Source organism: Lycorma delicatula, chromosome 8 (assembly GCF_047948215.1).
Source record: "Lycorma delicatula isolate Av1 chromosome 8, ASM4794821v1, whole genome shotgun sequence".
NCBI classification, from domain to species: domain Eukaryota; kingdom Metazoa; phylum Arthropoda; class Insecta; order Hemiptera; family Fulgoridae; genus Lycorma; species Lycorma delicatula.
In genome coordinates this window covers 26,739,849-26,763,686 of record NC_134462.1, presented here as the reverse complement: position 1 = coordinate 26,763,686, position 23,838 = coordinate 26,739,849, and the positions used below count along the sequence as shown (strand labels likewise).

Sequence of the window (23,838 nt, the reverse complement as noted above, 5' to 3'; positions counted from 1 at the left end):
CACAGTTTTTTCTTTAATACTTATTCAATAACATAATTTGAAACTTTGAAACGTCTTCACAAAGTGAAATGATAGAGAAGGCTAGTGTTTTAGATAAAAATTTGAATATAAAGAAATGATTTTATTTATCTATAACCACAAAACAGGAGATGCCTAACATAGGGGGATAGCTCTGGACATACCCCAAACCCCCTATATATATAGCTTTCCGGCTACAACATAGTTATCTCTCTTCCTGGTATATCTTTTCTTCTTACAATATTTAACTGCATAAGCCAGTTTTAAGCCTTGTACTGCAACTAAAGACCTGAAATGCATTGGTACACTACAGGAAAAGTAGGAATGAAATCAAATAATTCTTCATTCTTTCCTGGAAAACCATACTCATAATACTTGCAATATCAGACACTACTATAGTGTTGATATATACTATTAATATATATACGCAGGAAGAGCAATTTAAAAGTGAACTGAGCCAGTTTGAACTGCATTTATGAGGGGAGTCCAAAAAGTAACTTACGTTTGTGCCTAGCATGGAGATGGATGCAGATAGAGCCGCCATCTTGGTATCAAAACATTTCTACAGTCAGTACGCATCAATCTGTCATACTGTGTGGACTGTGATTTTTCTACTTTGTTCGTCGTGAATTATTGAAATATGCACTTCAATAGAAAATCTGGCGAGTTGTGAGGTGCGTTCAGTGATTAGTTTTTACTGGCAAAAAACCTCAAATCAATTAAAATTCATTGACAACTTTGTGAGGTGTGCAGAGGTGGAATAATGAGTGAAAGTGGAGTGAGGCAGTGGTGCATTCAGTTTAAAAATTTCCGCACCAATAATCATGATAAGGACCGCAGTGGTCGGCCTAACCTTGTGACTGATGAACTGACGATGAAAATCAACGAAAAAATTTGCCATATTACAATTACAGAACTCTCACTTTACTTCCCCCAAATTTCATGAAGTCTATTGGATGAAATTACATCAAGGAAGCTTGGGTATCACAAGTTTTGTGCAAGATAGGGGCCAAAAATCTAAAGTGGCAGATTTCTACAGAGAACAAATTGAAAAGCTTGTGCATCGTTATGATAATTTAAATGGCGACTATGTAGAAAAGTAATTAAAGATTGTCCCTTTCAAATGTATGTAATAAAATTTCTTTTTTTTTATTTGGTTGGTTTTTCATTTCAAAACGTAAGTTACTTTCTGGACAGCCCTCGTATTTTATTTTTCGTTGTGTATGTTACTACTGTAATCTATTATTGTCAGTTGTAAGCTGTTCATGTTTCAGTGGAGTAGAGTTTCATTCTTTGCAGTTGTGTTTTTTAAAATACCTCATTCAATCAAGGAAAAGTATTGCTATAATGAGGGATCTTATATGCGTCCTAGATCCTTTCAAGAAAATCAGCAAATCCTCACAGAAAAATTTTAGAATGCCTTTATCCCAGCAAAGTTAGTATGCATGATTTGAATAAAAAATGGCATACAGCGGGGTCAATAACAAACAAAATGAAATAGGCGACCTTCTGTTAGGACAGAGGTCATATCCGATATTCAAAGAATTTCTACCTGTCCAAAAAAATTGAATATAAGTATTCACAACACAGTGGTGTAAAATACACACCTTACCATAAGATTCTTTACATAAGATAAATTCTTTTAAGTTTGAAATCATATCATGTAATAACTGTGCAATAATATAAGAGAACAGACAAACTGAGAAGTCTTATTTATTGTCATTTGGCTTCTCAAAAACATTGTCGATGGACAGAAGACCCAGTGCTATATTTTATAATAAACAAGAATGGTTTCATTTAACTGGACATGTTAATTCATACAAATTTGGTATCGGATAAGTGAAAATCTTCATTGGATGTTTGAGCATCCACTTCACCAGGAGAAAATCGATACATGGTTTGGTGTTTCTGGTAATCATATAGCAAGGCCAATATTTTTTTTAACCAGATTGTCAATGCAGAAGTCTATTGTACAATTTTCAAAGAATTCTACACTCAATTAACAGATCATGAAAAAGCTTCTTCCTTCAAGATGAAGCACCATGTCACACATCAAATGATTCATGCATTCATGTGATGTTTACAGAAGAACAAACTGTTAGCATCATTTCACAGATTTGTCTAGTTTAAAATTTTTCCTTTGGGAATCTTTAAAGGATAGAATTTATGAATAAAACCCATACTATCAATAAACTGAAGGCAAACATTCACAAGAAATCAACAACATTGACAACATTTTGAATTAATAGTCACCACTTCAAAGTCAACAATTAGGTGACTCTTAATATGATCACTTTCCCCAAAAGTGCATCGCAGCATATGCAAACTTTGAATAGCCTTTGTAAAAATATATAAACATTTGGTAATGTAAATTCAAATTTAATTTAATTTAAATTTTCATTTCATTCATAAAGTGTTACACGTAACAACTGTATTCAGTCTGTAGCATTACAGAGCTCACTCTGTAAAAAAAGCTTAGAAACAACTATCTTACTGTTCTTATTTATGTTTTTGTTGCTTACCTGGTTTTATATATATATATATACTCATATATTTTGTTTTTGCTTAATCGTTTTTTAATTACTAATACTGTTTAATATGTTGTAATTCTAAATTTACATGTTAAACAAAAAATCAATATTATATACATTTTGTAATTTAATTTATTATAGATTGACTAATATTCACAAGAATTTTATCTTAATCTCATCAAATTACTTGTGAAACATTCCATATGTCTGAACGTGTGACTGAAACTTTTGAAAGGAAATCTATCATAGGAAAATGTTTATAACACAAAAAATAAATTTCAATATTTTAGTTATCATGCTTTGACAAAAATGCAATCATTTATTTCAAATTTTTGTGCCTACTATTATTAGATTTTATAAATCTAATTCAAATTTTTTTAATGAGAAAGTATTAAGGGGGATACAATGACCTTTGTCAGGCCGTAAACGAGTGCAAGTTTGATTCTTGTGATTTGAGAATATTAAAGGATTTTTGAATTTAGATCAGTACCCATACAATGAATCAATCAGTGATGTAAATAAAATGTGAAGAATGTTTGCAGACAACAACCCAGTATAAATAATAAATTATTTTGTGCAAAAAGAATCAATAAATATCAATGTTATCGATCTGAAAATAAAAATCTAGAAGAAATAAAGTATTAAAGCTACACGTTAGTTTATTGTTTACTTGTTTAACAAAATCTCGCTAGAATGTGTTTTGTGAATGATTGTCAAATATTTTTTTTTTTTGTTGATTGAATTAATGCAGTAGAATATATTAATTTACTTTACCAATTATTGAAATAGAAAATGATTTTTAGACTCAACATTTTACTATAAATGCAAATATAAATATTACTATAAATAACTATAAATGCAAAATAAGCACAATTAATGGCCTCATCATTATCCTAATGTACATTAGATTTTGACAGATCAAATGTTACCTTGACCTAGATCTAACATTTATAACTGCTATCGTAGCAGTGTAAGAAAGCAGCAGTTCCACTTTGACCTGTAGCGACCTTGAAAAACAGCAAGTAAAAGAGTACATATTAGTGACCTGATCCCAAGATTGGTGCATTTTAGACGTTCAACTGCATTGTTCACCTTTCAGTGAAAAAGTAACAAGCGATGACCTTGGACTGCCCCTGAAAATAAGTGTTGGACTTTGCCCTGATTATGGTAGGATTATCTTAAGGAATCAAAGGTCAAGGACCACACAGAACTGTCTCTCCTGTATCACTCGAAAACATAGGAGTCTTTATTTTATTTTTCTCATACCTACTGTTCCACAGAGGAATTGTGGTAGTGATTGATATTTGAGTTTGATAATGAAGACTTTCTAAATAATATTAATAAAAATGTTTGTAAAAACCTGAATATTTTGCATTAGAATTTATATATTCATAACTACATATTCAAATGATTTTCTTTAAAGCCTATTGAATCGTTATTTATTTAGTATATTCACATATTCAATTTACTTTTATTTCATGCATTTATATTTTTAATTATTAATATGGATATTATCCAGTTTTATTATCTACTTTTTTAATAATTGTGCATTTTGTTATGCTTCTCTGATTGAGGTTTACCAAATTTCTCTTGATTCTTCATGAAAATGTTTATTTATCACCTTCTTAAGATTCTAGGAAAAAATGAAGTGGTGACATAATATGCATTTATTGGTAACTAGGTTATACCAACCCAAGGCTAAAATACTTTTTCTGGGGCTGTACTTTCACTCTTCTCAGTCAATCCATGATACCTAAAAATAAATCTAGATGTTAATATTTGTTTGCATTTTACCTAAAATATTTACTGTAGTATTATTCTAAAGGAATATATTGAAGTGTTTAACCACAAACTGAATAATATATTTTCATCAGAATAGAGTTTTTACTCTTGAAATTCAATTATGGTAATCATAATTACACAAGCCATATTGTTTAACATGAAAAGCTAATCAAGAATGTATTTAACGTTTTAAAAGATATATTATCAGCCAAGTAACTGACTACAAATTGTGCATGAAGATGCTTAATTACTTAATGTGTCTTGTAAATAAAGAAAAAATTCATTTAATTTTCAGTCAGAAATCACCACTTACAGAATTTTCCAACAACCCTCAGAAGTAATCTATGACTGATATGCATGAAAATGCAGCAATTTTTTTTAAAATGAAAACCAGAGTACATATAATTTATTCAGTTATTCAAGATTTCTAAATATATGTATCTTCCAGTAAGATTTTTTAAAGATTTAAGCTCAAATACAAGTTGAAAAGAAATTAATAAAAGCTGTATAGATATTTTCTGGAGATTTATGCATTTTTAATAAGAAAGAATGCTGTTTTGCCAAATTCTGCTTTCTTGTAGTGATAGATAAAACAAACAAAAAATTAATTAATTAATCATTTTTATTCTTGTTTTAATTTTATTTGATTGCTGTTATGACCACAGAAATAATACACATTTGTTTTGTCATGTTTTAAAGAGGAAGATGAGCTGGAGCAAATGGTAGGTGAAGAAATGCCAAACCCTTGTTGGGAATCAAACCTGAGACCAAGGGTTGCAAAGAGTTGCAGAAAAAAATATGCTGATCTACTTAGTAAACAGTGTCTTTCTGAATTTAGATCATACAGTTCAGTTCATTTAAATTTATTGAATTGATTTATTTATTCAACTGTTCATTTACGGTTGAAAAACATTTATGTTTAAATTTGTCATTAAAAATTATTCGGTCTGTATAATTGTTACTGACAACTCTCATAGACAACATAATAAATAAATATTTATTCTGATCAGTTCATAGTAACACATTATGTAGATCATAACAGAAATGGGTAAAGAAGGATTTACAGGATGGATCAAGGGAAATCATGGTAAAACCTTGATCAGAGCAGCATCATAAAAACACTTAATTATAAAATAAGAAATAGATGTGATTAAACTGCATATTAATTATTTGAAATGTAAAACATGAAACAATATTGAAATAGATTTATGACGATATTAAATATAAAAAATATGTACAAATAAATTACAATTAAGAAAGAATTAATGAAATTTATTTGAGCACATATTTATGCATATGTTGAACAGGCTGAAAAAAAATTCAGGGATTCTTTTTTACAATTTTAATCAGTATTTTTTAAAGCTTAGTAGCAGAGTAGTATTGTTTTTTATAAAAGAAAATCTTTCAAATTTATTTTAAATAATTGATGGGAAGATTTTTTTTATAATTTGGTAATTTATTGAAAATATCAACAGAAAACAATATGGCCCTTTCTTGTAAGCCGAAGTAATGTGTTGAGTTACACAAAAACTGTTCTGTTGTCTGGTTTGATAGAAGTGATTATGTTATTTTTTTAAGAATAAATGACTTCTTTTTTTAACAAATACTGTACATTCGTAAACACTATGATAAGTTCTAAGTATTGTGCTACATGATGTGACAGCCCATTTTTTGTATTTTGAAATCTCATTCTAAGTTTTTGAGAGATGATATTATACTTCAGATGTAATTATATGTAAGTATAATTAATATTTAATAATGATAACAAGCTTACCATTTAATTAAGGCATTTCAAAGCAAGTCTGCAGTTTGATTTTGTTATAAACTAAATCAATCTGTCATCCCAAGGATATCTTATATAAAAGATTCAAAATCTTTTTTGTATAATAAAAATATTACTGCTATTGTTAGTAATTCTATCTAAACAAGTAGCAATTCTATGTCAACCTGAGAAGTATAAAGGAATTACTGTAGTTAAAGTTAGATGAATTTAGAAATAAGACTGCTGTTGATTTATTTTGTTTATTTCCAGCCACTCTAAAATCAAATAAATTGTACAACTTACTGGGAACTTAAGTAAACCAATTATAATAAAATCTGCAGAAAATTTTGTCTGATACAAGTAGAATGAAAAATGATCAGAAAAATGGTATGACCACATACTATTTAATATAAAAAAGAAAACATTAATAACAAGATTTTACTGTATTAGGTAAGGTTAGTATTACTTCTTTCAACTTGGCAAAGGTTAACACAAACTTTACAGCAAATATGTGTTAGTATAATTTCTCCAAATGAAATATAATCAATTTTTTGAACGTTCCTTAGCTTTATTTTATTTTTTATCATTACACATTTTGTACTCTCTTTATAATTATTTTTATTATAAAGATTCATTATCATGTTTTTAAGAAGAAAATTACATTCTTACTTTATATTTATGTTATCATCTTAGATTTCCCCTGTTGAGAAGACACAATACATATAACACACTATTTCTCAACAGAAAGGAATATATTAATTTATTTTTATAATACACTATTCTCCCAACCTTTTTTATGGTTGTGGTTTATGTAAGCACCTGAGTGAGAAACAAGAGGCACTAACCAAAATTCTTTCCCACACAGAAAGCAATTATGTACTTTTTTTGTCTGTAAGAAAACAGCAAGTTGTTCACTGAACAACCTGCACCTGTGATAAAAAGAGTAAAGATGTTCCTTTTAGGGCTGATTATGGAATTCAACAAACTTGGCACAATGATTTGCATGTGTATTCAGTTCAAAGAAAACAATGGAAAATCGTTTCACATCCGACTTTTCCTACTAACATAGTATGGAATCTAGGCTAAAACCATAAGTTATGTGATTTAACATAGCATTTAATTCATTAAGTTATTAGCAGAGTTTGTTGGTAATTTTAATATAAAGTATTTATATTTTAATAAATTTGAACGTAACAGAAGCCAAAAGCGATAAAGTAAGAATAAACAGAAGCGTAGATGATTAGTTTTTATTGGTTAAAATATAAATTTATTGGTTATTTTTATAACGTTAGATAAATATACTAAACTGTTAGTGTAAGATTAATTATGTTCGCTATTTTACCGGGAAAAACTAAGCATGTATGAAAACATGTAGAATAAAAATTACCTACAATAAACTTTGTACTTTATGATTGAGTTCTTAAAGATGCAGTAAATAATTTATAGTAGTAAAATAGATGAATTATTTATTAATGTTTTATTGTTCCGTATGTATATAATATTCTTAAATTTAATTGTATGAATTTACATTGAACTTACGACAAGAACGCACCTACAATAGTGTTTGTAGTGGGAGGATGCCTTGTGGAAGGGGAAGAGGAGAAGTGATTTATTCAAAATGGCGGATTGTAACAATAATGTAATCTGATGTTGTTTTGCGGGATATGTTTTGATTGAGTCATTTGTTATTATTTGTGAACTTTATTTGTTTATAGTACATAGTGTGAACCAGATGTAAACAGTGCAATGTTTGTATGATTACAAAACTTATTATCTACGTTTAGTCCCGATGATACTCTTTCTCAACTTTCAGTCATGTTTAGCCCATTTTGAAGTTTGTTAAAAGCCTAGGTTAAGCTTGAGGCCTAGGCTAATATTGACATGCCAAAGGTTAATTACACTGTGTTATATATATTTTCAAAACATATTTAATCGAGTAGACCGCTTATTAAACACCTTCTAAGAAGAGTACATTGCAATTAATAATTTTAATTTTTATAATTTCGGCCACCTGTTAAAAAGTTACGTTTTTAATAAATATGGGTGAAATAGAAGAAGATAAATTTGATGAGCTTTGTAGATTATGCGCGTGTTACGATGCTGTTCAGATGGACATCTTTGGAGAAAAGGGGAGAGAAAGAAAGATAGTTGAGAAGATACATACCTGTCTCCCATTCCAGGTGTGTTATAATTACGAACATATCAAGCTTATTGTTTTTATAGGGATAAAGTTAATACTTATTTGGGTCGTTTCTTTAAATCGTTTGTTCTAAATGTTGTTGTAATTGATGTTTACTTCTATTTCATCTCACGTTTGATAATTAAACAATACTCAAAATTCCTTCGCATTTTATTAAGTATTATCCGTTCTGTCTGTTATCCTACAGCCCTTGTGATGTTAATAAAAATCTGCACGTCTGGAAATATTTTATTTTTAGTTTTTACTTCACTGAAATAAATGTTGATAATGTATTTTGGTATTTACCAATTTGAAATAACCCATTGGTGACAATTTCCTTTTACTTTTAAAATATAAGTGATAGATCATTTTATATTTCATTACTTAATTAAATACAATTTATGGTTGATGGACTCTATTTGTTATTGGTGTTCGGACAGTTGTTTACACTGACTATTCTTCTCTTACTTCTGATGTGATATAAAGCCAGTGGAGGTTAAAATTTAGGTAAAAGAAGCTTCCAAACATAATGTATTTGTCTGGCTAATCTATTTTCTATTGTTGATATCCTTTGTTTAATGTTCTTAATGCTTTTAGTTGTTATATTTGAATTATAATATCTTGTAATCAGTGATCCAATATTTAGTTAATCTAACCTACAATAGACATCTATTGTTTGAGCTGAGCTATCTTAAAAAAATTAGTTCAGTGCTTCCTTTTTCACTAGACTGTTTATGTCTTTAAGTATACCTTGTTGCAGGCTATGGCACATACATACCTGAACTCATTAAAAAAGTTTAATTGATTTTTCTTTCATTATTAGTGAATTTAATAAATAATATAAATATCAGTTGTTTTTTATTACTTGTGCCTGGTACTTTAGTGATATTTGAAAAAAATTTAGTTACTATAAAAAAAGTAAAAGTTAAGTTTAAGAAGTGCAATAAATTGCAGCACAAAGAGTAAGCTCAAATTCTTATTAAAAATAATTTACTTAAAATTTAAATCTGGATTGTCATTTTGATTGTTAACCCTAGAACTGATGTCATATTTACCGGCTGTTTTGCTCCTTTTTGTAGTGATAAAGTTGTACTCTACAGAGCATTAAAAATTGATCTTATACATGGCTTATAGTTGTCCCAGTGTACTGATTTATATATGAATCAATTTCATAAATTTTGTACTAAAATATTTGGCTATCAGCAACACAGTCTAATAGTAAACAATATCGAAAGATCTTTGTTTATAATTCATTGCTGTGTACATATTGTTAGTTTAGTGTTGTGTGTATTGTTTAGTTGTCGCTTTTATTTCGCCAAAATGGGTGAAGCCCGTAACTTCGATGAAATTTGAGATATATTACTAGAAGCTAGCGATACCGAATATGTTTTTGAAAGCGATGGTGACATTTCAGCAGAGAATTTTTCTGGATGAAATGACTTTAGATGAAATTCTTGCTGCACATTTTAGTGATTTTGTACCTGATGCAGAGGAATTGCAAATAGAACATGATAATGGATCTGAAAATATAAATACAGAAGAAGGAAGGGATAGTCCAGAGGTAGTAAAACTGACATGAGTTAGAGTATATCCTCCTGAAGTGAAGTTTGATGTGGCAGAACAATTTCAGGTTAGAAACCCCGGGATAAGAAATTGTCCGGAGAGAACAGTAAGTCTATTGACTATTTTTTAATAATTTAATTTGGAATTTAATAACAAATGAAACTAATGACTATGTGTAAAAAGAAATGCAGGTGAACATGCACTTGTTCATCTGGAGAGACTAAAAGAATGTATTTGTAAGATTTTTGCTAAAAATCCTGCTGTAAAAAGAAAAAGAAGCAATTACTGGTGTCCAGGATCCAAATGTGGAGTCCATCCAACTTGTTTCCATAAGCTTGTGCATGGAGGCAAACAAATATTGGTAGGAAGTGGAAAACCTCTGAGAGTGATTCTGACTGAATTTTCAGTTTGTGTTAGTTTTGTATACTGTTATGTTTTTTAATTTTTGTTGTGATAAGTATTTATTTTTTTTTTTTTTATGAATTTAGTAGTAAAAATTGTGACATTTATGTATAATAATGTTGTATAATACTATTTTTTTAGATTTAGTAATCTGCTGATGAAATTAGACAAAAATTGTTTAAAATTCTTTTTTCCCAATTCATCATTTGGAATTTCATTAATTTGTAGGCATGTCTATTATTATTTCTATAGCAAATAAAATATAGGATTTTTTGTTAAAATTGATACACAACACTATTGTTTCTTAATTAATTCTTTTAGCGATTTAAAAAAAAAATTATTTCATTACATAAAAATGGTCTATCATTTAATATTTATACATATCAGCTCTAAAGTTTAACAGTCATTGTCAGTCAAAAATATATGTCAGATTTTGTGGAAAATGCATAAAGAAAATCTACTTAAAAAAGAAGTAATAAAAAATATAATTTGACAAACAATATTTAAAAAAGATAAACAACTGCAAATAACTGTGGTCGTTTCAGACAGTCCTAGTAGATAGTATAAATTTAAAACCATAATAAAAAAATAAAACCATATAACCTCCAATTTAGACTACCCTCCATGATGTATATTTGTCTTTTGATAGGTTTGATATATAAAACCTATATCAAGAAAGATAAAAGCATTACCTTAAACAATCAGAGATACCACCCCTGCCCGTGAACAAAACTTTAAGCAGGGATCAATATTTAATGTTATAATTGAAAACTTAAAAAAAAAAAAACCAATTTTTAATAAATCCAAAAAGGTTGTTATACATTTTCCCTGTCATTATTTAACAGTGGCATTTCTACATCATTATTGATAAAGTAAGTTTCTTGGCTAACAAATTGTTTTTCTATTACTTCTAATAAATTATAATTTAGTAATTTGATATTGGCCTCTTTCAATATAATGTTATATTCATTTTTTTTTTAATGTAAATTACGTTTGTTTTACAGTGTGTAAACTTGGGGGACAAATTCGTACTTACATCAGTTAGAAATTAAAACTAAAGGGTATAAACCATTTAAATATGTAGACCCAAATTGGTTTTATACAGAATTAAAATTTTGTGGTACTAAAACAATAAAACCCTATATAAATTAATTTATTATTCATCCCTAATTTGACAAAATGGTCTAGATAAATAAGTAAATAAACAAGTACGGAATATTACATGTTGTGTTAAAATTCCTTGGTTATATTTAAATATTTATCAATGAAATAACATTAGAAGGTTCTCAATTTTTTTTTAATCTGAATCCCTTGTAAGATTAATTTCCCATTGAATTTTTTTGTTCACCGTTGCCTAGATATTTAAATGGCTTGGGTTTACTGTATTATTCATCCCACATCAGTTTTTTATGTAAGAAATATAATTTTATAAACTTTTATTATATTTTTTAATAAAAAGAAATACATTGATGATGATACTTATACTATTAAAATTAAAAGTTCAGAATTTGTTTATTTGTGTTATGTCTTTGTAAAATCTTCTTTTTCAAAAACTGAAGTTGCATTAATTATGCAGTAGTTATCATGCTAAAATTATATACTGAATGCCACATCGTAGGTCTGTTTTAACAGATGCATTTGGTATTGTCCAATTTTAATCTTATTTTAAAACTATAATAACAGTAGCAGTAATACAAATGTTTGTCTCCAAATAAAACAACTACTTTAGATTTATTAGTGTGTTTGAAGCCACATAGTAATAAAAGTTTGTTGGGTATATTAGAAAAACAAATTAGATATGGAGTTAAATTATTAGTTATTAGTGTTTTCACTTGTACCATTACCATAAAAAGCAAATAATTCTTTTAAATATTAAATTTTTTTGTTTGTTTTTTATATTAATATTCACACTGAAGTTACTTTATTTTTCTCTCTATTAATATATACAATGTTATAAACTTATAGATTTTAAATTTAACAAGACAGGAGGATACACAATGCCCAAAGAATATGCTTTTTCTAATTCAGTCTGAATAGTAATCTTTTGATGGATTACAATAGTATAATAGACTATTCCTAAACTATTATATTGATTTTTCATAAAGATGCAACATGAATTTTTATAATTATACATTTAAATTATTTTGTATTTTAAACTATTTATAATTGTACACTTATTTGTCTATTTAAACAATAAACTATTTAACAATTACACCCACCTTTAATTTCACAATAGTTAATCAAGCAATTTCCTCCAACCTCAGGGTCTTTCATGATATTGCAGCTTCTTTTTGTTCACTGATGCTTTAAATCTTTGTAACAATATTGGTAATGAGTTTGTCTAATATGAAGCCTATCTGCAAATCTACATGTTTAAATATACCAAAATTAAAAAAAAAAAATTTTTTTTAAATCTTTTTGGTCCCTAGTTTTTGAAATCAAGTCTTATGACCAAAAGCTTTTTGCCTAAGGTGGCTGTCATTTCATTAGTATTTTTACAGATAGAGCCATCTTGCTGAAACTAGCATTCTTGTTAATTTTTTCAGTTTTCCATATCCAGTTCATTTCAATGAACTGTTGAATTAATTTATTTTATAAACTCCACAATCTATAGTAAAGTAAAATATCTGGTGTTGAAATTTTACATTACACTTAACAGTTTTATTTGTATATAATGATTATTCAAGAAAAGAATGAATATTTTCACCACTGCATGTTTGCCTATGATATGATTGTTATCCATTCAGATGAAACCAAGCCTCATTATTAAAATAAACACACTCTAGTTCCTTGGTCCCATATATATATATTTTTTTTTTCTGCTTGATTTCACCACTTAAGCTTGAAGCTTGTACATGTGATATGAAAATAGAATTTTGTAGCATATGAAAAGCGCCATGCCTGACCCAGGATTTGAACCTGGGAACTCCGGATGAAATATGAGACCACTATCACTTGTATCATCATGGATTCATTAACAATACTCATAACACTTTGCATCGCATGGTTCATTCAGTTCTTGAATATTTTAAGAACCGAATGGTGCAGTAAGCATGCAATTTTAATTTTTATGTATCCCAGAAAGGATAATTTACTCCTGCATAAGTTTTACACCCTCATTCCAAGGACTGTAGCCTTTTGAAACTCCTTGTTAGATTATTTCTTAATTTTAATAGACAGTTTTAAAAACTTAGATGAAATTTTTTTTTGTATAAGAAAAAGTATCTTACTAAATGAGACCTATGAGTTGAAATTACTTTACCAAAACTGAAGTTGATTACTCCACTTTAACCCGTTAAAGTGTTTCAGTTCATCTATGTTCATAAGTTTATACTAGCATATTTTGATTATTTGTTGTTTGATTTTATTTATAATTGTAATAGGTCAAAGAAAGGGATTTGCTACCTAAGTCAATTTGTTACCGATGCATGTACAATTTGGAAAACTTTTATGATTTTCGTAAAGGATGTGTTGATGCTGTTAGCAGACTGGAAAGGTTTATCGCTTCATCTGGCAAAATAAAAATTAAGGTAATCTTTAGAATTTAATGCTTATATTTGAAGTTGATATGTATTGTTGAAATGTGTTGTTCATCAAGATGAACAACAAATTTATTGTTCATAAAGTGATTATCAGTAAAATGATAAATCAGCTGATTATTATATAATTTTTATAAATATATATAAAAATAGTTCTTTTTAACTCATTCCATAGTTAATCCTCAACCTCATATAACAGTGTGTGTTATCTTTGTATTGTCGTAGTTGTTAATTTGATTATTGACCAGTTATTTGTAAAAATATGATTTTCTTTTATCTTTTTATCAGGCTGAGTATAATGAATACAATGAAGAATCTGCCTCAGCTTCAATGGTGACAGATGATGATGATGTACCAAATCCTGCTGATTTTCTTGAAGCATGTTTGGTATGTAATAATTATTTAAAATAGAAGTAAAAAAAATATTCAGTATTAATCTGTTTTATACTGCAATGTTAGTTCTATTTATAAGTGGTTATTTATAACAGAAGTTTTTTATACTCATGTCGAAAGGTTTTCAGAGATGCATGGCTAGACATTGTAGTAAGTACCACAAAAGATGACTTGCAAATAAACTGATATATCAAATACATTAAAGCAATAAAATATTTTTAATTTATATCCTTCCCCATAAAAAAAAAAATGGTGTGTGGGTTTGTTTATTGTATGTGCTCACATTTTTATTTTAGCTGCTAATGGTGCAGAGCGGACCAATGGTGGTGCACCCGGGCAGCTACATGCAGCACTAAACGGATTCATTCGTTCAAATGATTTGTACTTGATACAAATGATTTATCTAAAATTATGTTTGTGTTTGTAGGATAAAAAAGTAAAACGTTAGGGTTAGAGCTGTGTTAAAAAATCACAACTCAAGAAACAGCTAAAAATGTTCATGATTTTCAAGCGTTTCGTTGTAAAAGTTTTTGTTGTTGTTAGTACGCTAAATTCATGAATGTTATTTAGTTACAATTGACAAAAACTTTTAACAAAATCATGTACAATAAAACATAAACCATCTAACATTTTTGTTATTTTCCTAATGTTTATTATTATTGATATAGTGATGGTAAAAGTCATGTTTTTGTAAATGCTATTTAAAATGTCACTTTATTTCTTTAAAATATCCAAATACTACAGCTTTTGAAGTTATTCATGTATTTTTGCTTACTGCTTTTTATTAAAGTATGCTTCTTTTTCAAAAGTACTTTCAACATGTGTACTGCTTCATCAACTAAATAAATCCATGTTTTGATTGATTAATAGTTTATTTTAAAGCATGAATGAAAGGTGTTTCTCTTTACAGTCAAAAATTGTATGTTGAAAAGTTCTATTGAAGAAGAAAAAAATTCTCAAATAATAAGCTTAAGTTATTTGTAAAATATGATTTTCTTTTATATTTTTAACAGGCTGACTATAATAAATACAGTCTGTTGGTAGGATGTATTTCAATAAATAATTTATTATGTTTTGAATTTTGGGAAGGACCACCTAATTTTTGGAATGTAGTTGAAGAGAGCAAACTTTTTTTGCATCTTTCTTAGATATAGTTGTAATGTTTCACTGCATCTTATGAAGGATCATGTAAATGATCATAAAAACAGAAGATTGATCTGGCCTTTGTAATCTAAGAAAGATTATCTGTATCATTAAATATCTGTACCATCACAATTGCAATGTAATGCCTTAATGTGCTCTCTAATAATCGCATTATCAATAGATATTTGATCGTAGAAATCTTGAGTCATATTAGTTAATAAACAAACCTTAATTAAATTAAGGTTCAGCTTCATACCGGGGACAGACATAGAGGACATGGACCACAGTGTCATCGGCTCTACAGTCAGGGCACAAGCCCAACTCAACCAAACCAAATCTAGCTAAACTATCTCTAAACGCACCATCTCCTGAGAGGAATTGCATTGAGTACCGATTAGGAAAAACCCAGCTAATTGCTTGCAATTCCCTAACATTTGGAAATATACCATGCGTGTATCGACCAGTAGAAGAATCGTCCCACCTACCTGCCAAGAGTCAAAACCTTGGTCTTGTATTTCTCGCAAACGCCCAGAAGTGAGAAGGCCTGCCTTCTTGGAAATATACTAGAATATCGATAGGATTTATGCCAGCGATCATAGAGACTGCCTCCCTCTACACAGTTCTGTAACCTCTGACAACAGCTAGCAGCAGAAGACGCTGGGCTCGCAGTAATATGTCCGTATAGAATTGGAATTGCAAACGATGAGCCCAGATGGGCGCAGCATACAACATTATGGCATATATAGATTGACAAGCTGTTTCTAAAAGTCCTAGTGATTTTACTTGGTGATAGTGGGTGCTAAAAGTAACAGTGTTTATCATATGTCCATTGTATGATTTCCTTACAAGGAAACATTTAACTTAAATTTCGGGCTTCACCTGTTTAATGATACTAGAAGAAAGGTAATAAAATATGAAATAGGGTACCATCATACCAATTTGTCTACAGGAATCTAAAAACTAATATAATTAAGATATCATCCAGAGAAATACTTGGGCTGATTTTTTGCATAATACTTTAGCTGGCTTAGAAATAAAGAAAATCTAAAAAGTAATTATTTTAGCTACAGCTGAATCCTCTTTCCACAGTCAGATTGGGAGACAAAATTTAATTGAAGTCTTATGAAAAATAAATATTTTTTCCAATTTCATGAATTTTTAATAATCTATTTTAAAGTATATAACAAAACTGGAAGAATTGAGCTAATTATATGTCCACCCCTATATCAACTTAAAATTTCAGTTTTGTAAACTAGTATATCACTACCATTCCACCAGATTTCAAGTTTCTACGATGCCCCCATAGAAAATTGAAATTTTAAAATTGCAGTAAATTCCCCATCCCCTCGTCTGGTGAAGTTAAAAATCTTATTGTCCGTATATAGAGATATTTAAGCCAAATTTGAAGTTTTTAAGTTAAGGCATTGCAGATAAATTTATCAAAATACAGCTAAACATACATATATCCTTCCAGATTTTGATTTGTTTTTGTGTCAGTTAAAGGGAATAATGAAATGTTGAAATCTGCAAAAAAAACTCACCCCCATTTTTTTAATCTATTACTATAATTTCTGTTACAGATAGGTTATAGTTGCTCCAGCAGTTGTAGCTAGTTACTTAAAATCAGAAGTTACTTAGTTATTTAAAATAGTAGCTAATGCCAGAAAAATAATAAAGTTTCAGGCTGCCCTAAAAAAGTGATAGCAATGCTTGTATGTACAAGTTATCTCTTAAATTTATCTAAGTTTATTGTTTTTCTATTGTACTTTTGACTGATGATAAATGATGATGATAAAATAACTTTCATTTTGATTTAAAATAAAAAATGAGCCTTAAATCTGAACAAATTAATACTAATTCATTAACATTCCTTTATTTGTTCAACAATCCATTTTGCTCAAGTCCTGTGGTAATTTTTTACTAGTGGGCAGTGATAAGCCATCTGTTTGTAATAGGCAAAACCAAATGATATGCTCCTATATAGCTCGCATAAAGTGCAACCAAATCATTCTACCTTTGATGCAGTATTCTCCAACCAGCATGTTAATCGTTGTGAGGAATGGCCAAGATGTACTGCTTTGCAAGCCATCAGAGCTTATTGGCTTTTCTTATCTCTAAATATACAATTACCTCCAGTAATTGTATACTCCTATTACTCAATGTTATTACTCCCCCCCCCCCCCCGAATTAATTGCTTTGGTCTCAGTTGTTATCAAAAAAAGGACACAAATCCATTTATTTTACATGAAAAATGATTTAATATTGTAAATCACGTGAATCCTGATACTCTAGTTTATACAGACCCAATAATTGGCCCTAGACACAAATATTCTATTGGTTGTCTTTTTGTAGTTGCCAATAGCACAACAAGTTTGGTCTTTCCAGCATTGCCAGTGTTTTTGTCATGGAGCTATATGCTATTAACAAGGCCTTAAATATACTTAGCTCAACATTTTCACATGTACTTGTCCAGATTCCATGAGTGCCTTGCAGGCGATTAGTGATATGTACACCAGACATCCCTACTACACAGTCCAGACTACCCAGTTATACACCCAGGTATATATATTATAAACCCAGGTATACACCTAGGACAACAGACTGTGTAGTCTGTATACACAACCGCTTCTGCTGGATCCTTAGTCATATTGGAATTTCAGGCAATGAATGTGCTGACCGTGTGGCAAAAGAGGTCAGTTTGCAGCCTGCTTTCACTTATCGCGTTTCAAACAATTTTGTCTGTTTACTGAAGAGGATGGTTTGTGATGAGTGGCAAAGTGAATGGAATGCTACCATCAACAATAAACTTCATCCAGTTAAGAACAGTGTGGAGCTCCTCATGCAGGAATAACTGACAATTATTTTACTTTGTAAATAGGCACACTAAACTTACTCATGGACTTCTCATGAATCAGACCAATGTACCCATCTGTGTTTGCTGGGACCACCAACTAACAGTATACCACATCCTTGTGGACTGTGTCTGTTATTCAGCATTGTGTCGGAAGTTTAAATTAGAGCTAACATCCAAAATATTTTAGGCAACAACGTATCAGTGTTATCTAATGTCTTACGATTCCTTAAGGCCATGCATCTGGATTTAAATATTTAATTAAACCTATAATCTGTTTTTTTCTTTTGATGTATGGTAATTTTGTTGTTGTATATTAGATTTTTTTTTAATTTTGTTTCTATTTCACACTTACCTTACTGCATAGGCGTTTGAGATCCTGTTAATTTTTAAGGTGAATTTTAATTGTTAATTTTTAATTATTTACTACAGTAATTTTATGTCCAGACACTGATAATGACACCTCATTGCATGCCCAAAAAAAAAATGATTGTTTTTCTGTTCAGATCCTGATATTCAATGAACAGCCCTAACTCATAATGATTAAGGTAGTATCCTAACCTTTAAATGTACATAACGTACATGAAATTATTTTCATATTTTACTCTAGATGTTAAGAAAATTGTTAAATTAGATTCTTTAGCTTTTGAAGTCAAGAAATGCATGATTTTGTCAATTCACACTTGTAAGTATTCTTGCTTGTAAAATATACATGTTATATTCATGTGAAATTTGTTAAAACTGAGTTTTACCATAATTATTAAATTCATGCTTTATGTTCTTAATTTTATTTTTGAGAGTTGACATAGTTTAATTTTTTATTGCATACATTAATTTTTACTCTCAGGTTGGTGAGTCATCTGGTAATCAGTCAGATGGTAAAGAGTCTAATTTACCAGAATATGAATGTCCAGTTGATGATTTCACATGCACTACATGTGGTAGGACGTTTAATTCAAGAGGTGCGCTAACCCTTCACTCTAAGTAAGTATTAATGTTGAATAAAAGTTCATTTTTTCCTAACATTACATATTTGTTATCGGTCACTTGAAGAGTCTTAATGTGACTATATTGCCTGTTGTTCTGAGCAAACCTTTTAATCTGCACATCCCTTATTTCCTGCTTTTGAAGTTTACTTTATTATTATTATTTATTGAAATGTTGGTCTTCTCTTACAGCTTTTGCATTCTGTATTTGCATTATTAAAACTCCTAGTCAAAGTTAGATTGCCTGTCATTTACCGTCAACTGTTTCATTTATAGTTGTTGATCTGAATAGTAAACCTGACTGTTGAAGAGCACTTATGACACAAATCAAGTCTTTTAAAATTCTCAATAGAATGTATCACCAAATTAAGTTTTACAACATATGAACTACAAAATGTTTGTAAAATTTTTCTCAGTCTTTGTTTGTTCCCATTCATCTTAATCGATTTTACAAGGCATGTGGAAAATCTACGCAATGCCAGTTGTTTTGAAAGCATCATTGTTCTCATCATTCAAGAAATCTCACCACCTCTTTAAAAATGTGTAAAATTTATTTAAAATTTCAAAATTATTTTTTTGTGTCTTACAAGCAGATTGATTTTAAGTCATATAAAATTTTGATTAGTGCATATTGTATTGAATATAATACTTAATTTTAAAAAATTTTTAAGAAACATTTTACAGTTTTTAAGATTTAATTTAGAAAATTTGTCACATTTAGTTGTTGCAATAGTTTGATCTAAACAAACTGATATATCTCACATTACAGGAAATCTTTTATCTAGTCAACTAAAGTATATTATCTTATGGAATCAATTATATGTTAAAGATTAAGAGTTTGTAATTTTTTTGTTTATATTGTGGTATAAAATAGTACAATTTTTTTTTGTCCCTAAATTAATGATATAGGGTGGTGCTAGAACTAGCTCTGTAATTAAATATGTTTCATAACTCTACATTCACACATTAGAACTTTAATAAACTTAATATCTATTAGACTGTCGAACATTTATATTACATCTACAGAGTTTATATCTATAGAGTGCCATTTATTATGATCACAATAGTATACTACCTTTATGTTATCAGTAACCTAAGGGAGTATTTCTTTTAATTTTGCTTCAATATATTTTTAAATACGATGATGTATTTTTTAAGTTAGGCTTAGAAAATTTAAAAAGAAAAGTGATGTAAGTATTGCACTAGATCGTACAAATACAAAACATATATTGTAAGTAAAAATGAAACACGTAACCAAAAATATATGTTTTTATACATATTGACACTTTCAGACCTAAACCTTAACAATATGCCTGGGCATTTTTGAGGTACCTAAAAAAATTATAATAAGCCTAGTACATATACAAGACCACCACATATGTTATATTATCTGAAAGAGAAAGAAATGAGCTATTATCGCCACCTATATTTTCTTAAACTTTCTAAAAAAAAAATAGCAACTGTGCACAGTACTAGTCAATAAACATACAAAATTGTTGTAATTACTACACATTATGATATTTTATACTGTCTAAAAGATAATATTTCACCCTTTCTGATGAAAAAAATCAAACATTTTTAATAACTGTAAAGTAAGGTATGAATTTTTGAAAATTGATTTGTTTTTCTTTCAGTTCTTTTACACACAAATAATCAATCTTAAAATAAATCAATGAAATAAATATTACCCTAATATTTATTATTATTCATTTAATTTTACAAGTATAGTTCACTGACATTTTCTAAATATATTTACATTGGTTTTGTTAAGTTTTTTCTACATACAGTAATTAGCCCTAGTGTGGTACAGTTTGAAGCAAGTAGGTAAGCACAACGGAACTGAATAGTCAGAGCACCACCAACTTGTTTCTTTTCTCCCAGACTTGCATGTAGAAGCTTTGCAATAAAAACACACACAATATAAAATGTTAAAATAAAAATAAACCAACAGAAAAGAAACGAACACAAATCAAAGCACATAAACAACACCAGGTAACCGTACGTTTTATAACCTAAAGTGCTCTTTAGCATAAGGTGTTGTTTGTATTGTTATTAACTAAAACATCTGCTAGATAGCATTGAAATTCATACTGAATCTTTACAATGAACTACTGAAAGAGTCTACAAGGCATAACAATGAGTATGCCTATCACTGTTACACATTTAAATGTAGCAGCTCAACACATACTCAGGTTCCAGCCTTACAAACAAAATAACTTGTTAGGGTATACTTGGGCATAGGCCTGAAACTGTTAACTTACTGAATATTTTGTTGTCATTGTTATTTTAGTACTTCATAATGTAACTTACACATCACCTAAAATAGATATAAGCATAAGTGAATTTGTATAGGACATATTTGTTTCTTATGTACACACATGTAGAATATTGATTTTCACATATTTATAAACAAAAAGATTAGAAAATTGAACTAATATTTTATATGTAAACAACATAACCATACTATAGCTAAACTATTTTTTTTTTAAATCATTGATAGTTAATTGTCTGCTATCTTTTATAAGATAATAAACTCTCATAACCATAATATTTATGAAAATCTTAAGTTCTCTGTTGGATGTATTGTTCAACAAATTATAAAGCTTGACATACTCCTTTATTTATTCTTACCCATTAAAATTTCTTCATAAATATCTCTTATCATTTTCACCCAATACTTGTTTTAACTTAAGATTGAGAGGGGATGAACTTCAAGAATATCTTAAGTGAGTTTGTAAATAGATGAACAGTGACTCATTTATCTATCGCCATCCAGTCTTCATAATCATTTTTAGTACTGCATATCTTGTAACAAGCATTCATCTCTTATTACATTTGCTTAATTGTATACTGAGGAAAATGACAATGATAGCCAAAATGGAGTATTTATAGGCTTTTCACATGTCTTGTCACTTTTTAAAAAAGTGATAACATAATCTGTGATTACATTAATTGTGATTGTTGTGTACATAATATATGCATAATAAATATTTATGCGTATATTTTTAACAAAAAAGTGAATGCTATTCTGTTTCCATATCTTAAAAAAGAAGAAATGTTGATCTTAAATGATATTTTATACAACATTGAATTGGAAATAGCAATCATTTGCAGGTAGAAAAATATGTAAAATGTTTTTGCAGGATAAAAAAGGATTGTAAAAGAATCAATAGGTACATTTATCTGATTGTAATGGTGTTTCCACCTGTTGTAAAGTTTATTTGATTGTGCCTTACTACATTGCATTTTGATGAGCTAATTAAGTTTATTTTATCATCATAATATTTATGTTTTGGGCTTTGAAACCTATGTCAATAGCCTTCTCCAAAAACATTGTTTTTTGTTGTAATTCCTTCTGCTCACTTCAGTTATGGTGTTACACAGCACTTAAAATCAGAGATCATATTCTGAATCTTTACACTCTCCTAAAAACCATTTTCCATTACTTAAAATATCTATAAAAAATTTTAATTAATAGATTTCTTTTTTGTAGGACGTTATCTTCCTATAATTTTTTTTATTGTTGCCTTCTTCATTTCTTGTAATTTCACTTATTGCATAATCTTCAACCAAATTGTGTTTTTCTACTGCAATGTTTATTACAACATTATTTTTCTCCTCATTCCATTATTTTTTTCCTTTTATTTACTTTCATATTAATTCATTTACTAACAAAAATTTAGTATATTAATAGTGATTTCTAACTAAATTTTAGTTCTAGAAAAAAAATATTATCATTGCAAATCATATAAGTTTTTTCCTAAGTTGTTAATACTAACTTAAATCTTTCTGTTCATATTTACAGATGTGTAATTGCTAAAAATCTGATGATGCTAAAAGATCTGTGTATGAGTTAAAAATTTTGGAGCTTTTATTTTTATTTTTATTTTTGCTGATTGTTTCTATCTGGAATCCTACTGTTGATGTAAATGCTGGTCTTGTTTACTCTATTTGTCAGCCCTAGATTTTAGTTTTCAATCTTATTAAATTACTACAGGGTGGAAGATGATATTGGTGACTTCGTCTGATAGTGATGTATTTGATTTTCATTTGGTTATTGATTTCATAGTCTTATATGATTTTAATTTATTTACTGTAGAACCAGCAGTTAAAATATCAGTAAGTGGTAGACTGTTTAAGGTGTTGTCAAGTTATTTTTAATTAATTACTTTAAGAATCTGAGAGTATTATCAATTTATTCAGAAAATTATATAATGTAATTTCCTAGAAAGTAATTTTTTAGATTGTGTTCATTTTTCCCCCAACCCAAAAATTGATAATTTTTTTTACAAAATATTTATGTATTAAGGTTTAGATATTTCAATAATTTAAAAAAAAAAATTAATTAAAAAATACAGTAACTATTTTACATGCGTGCATGCATGCATGCGCATGGTGTGTATTTGTGTATGTCTGTGTGTGGGTATTTTTTTTGTTACACCCACAAAAATATAACAAAAAGGTACTTGACTATTCATTTTTGGAATTTTACATATCAAAATAGAAAAATTTGTATGAAAAAATTGCGATGTCCCCTTCATTTCCTTTCTACTATTTTGTATTTCTTAAAGAAAAATTTATAACTCAAGATTGGATTGAGGAATCATTATAATATTTAGAACACATGTTTACACTGCCTTTCTCTGATAAATAAAAAAATTACTGCGTAAACATGTTCTCAAATTTTAA

At 28.7% G+C, this 23,838-nt stretch overlaps 1 protein-coding gene across 1 annotated transcript in view; it reads left to right on the top strand.

Annotated features, from left to right (window-relative positions):
- Positions 1 to 7,731: 7,731 nt before the first annotated feature.
- The window catches only part of LOC142329070 (uncharacterized), a 38,445-nt gene continuing 22,338 nt past the window's right edge, over positions 7,732 to 23,838 (top strand). Inside the window, exons 1-4 of the mRNA XM_075373368.1 lie at positions 7,732 to 8,273; positions 13,621 to 13,767; positions 14,065 to 14,163; positions 19,011 to 19,147. Of these exons, the coding sequence (XP_075229483.1) occupies positions 8,133 to 8,273; positions 13,621 to 13,767; positions 14,065 to 14,163; positions 19,011 to 19,147 (524 nt within the window). The 5' untranslated portion in view covers positions 7,732 to 8,132. The remainder of the gene's footprint in view (positions 8,274 to 13,620; positions 13,768 to 14,064; positions 14,164 to 19,010; positions 19,148 to 23,838) is intronic.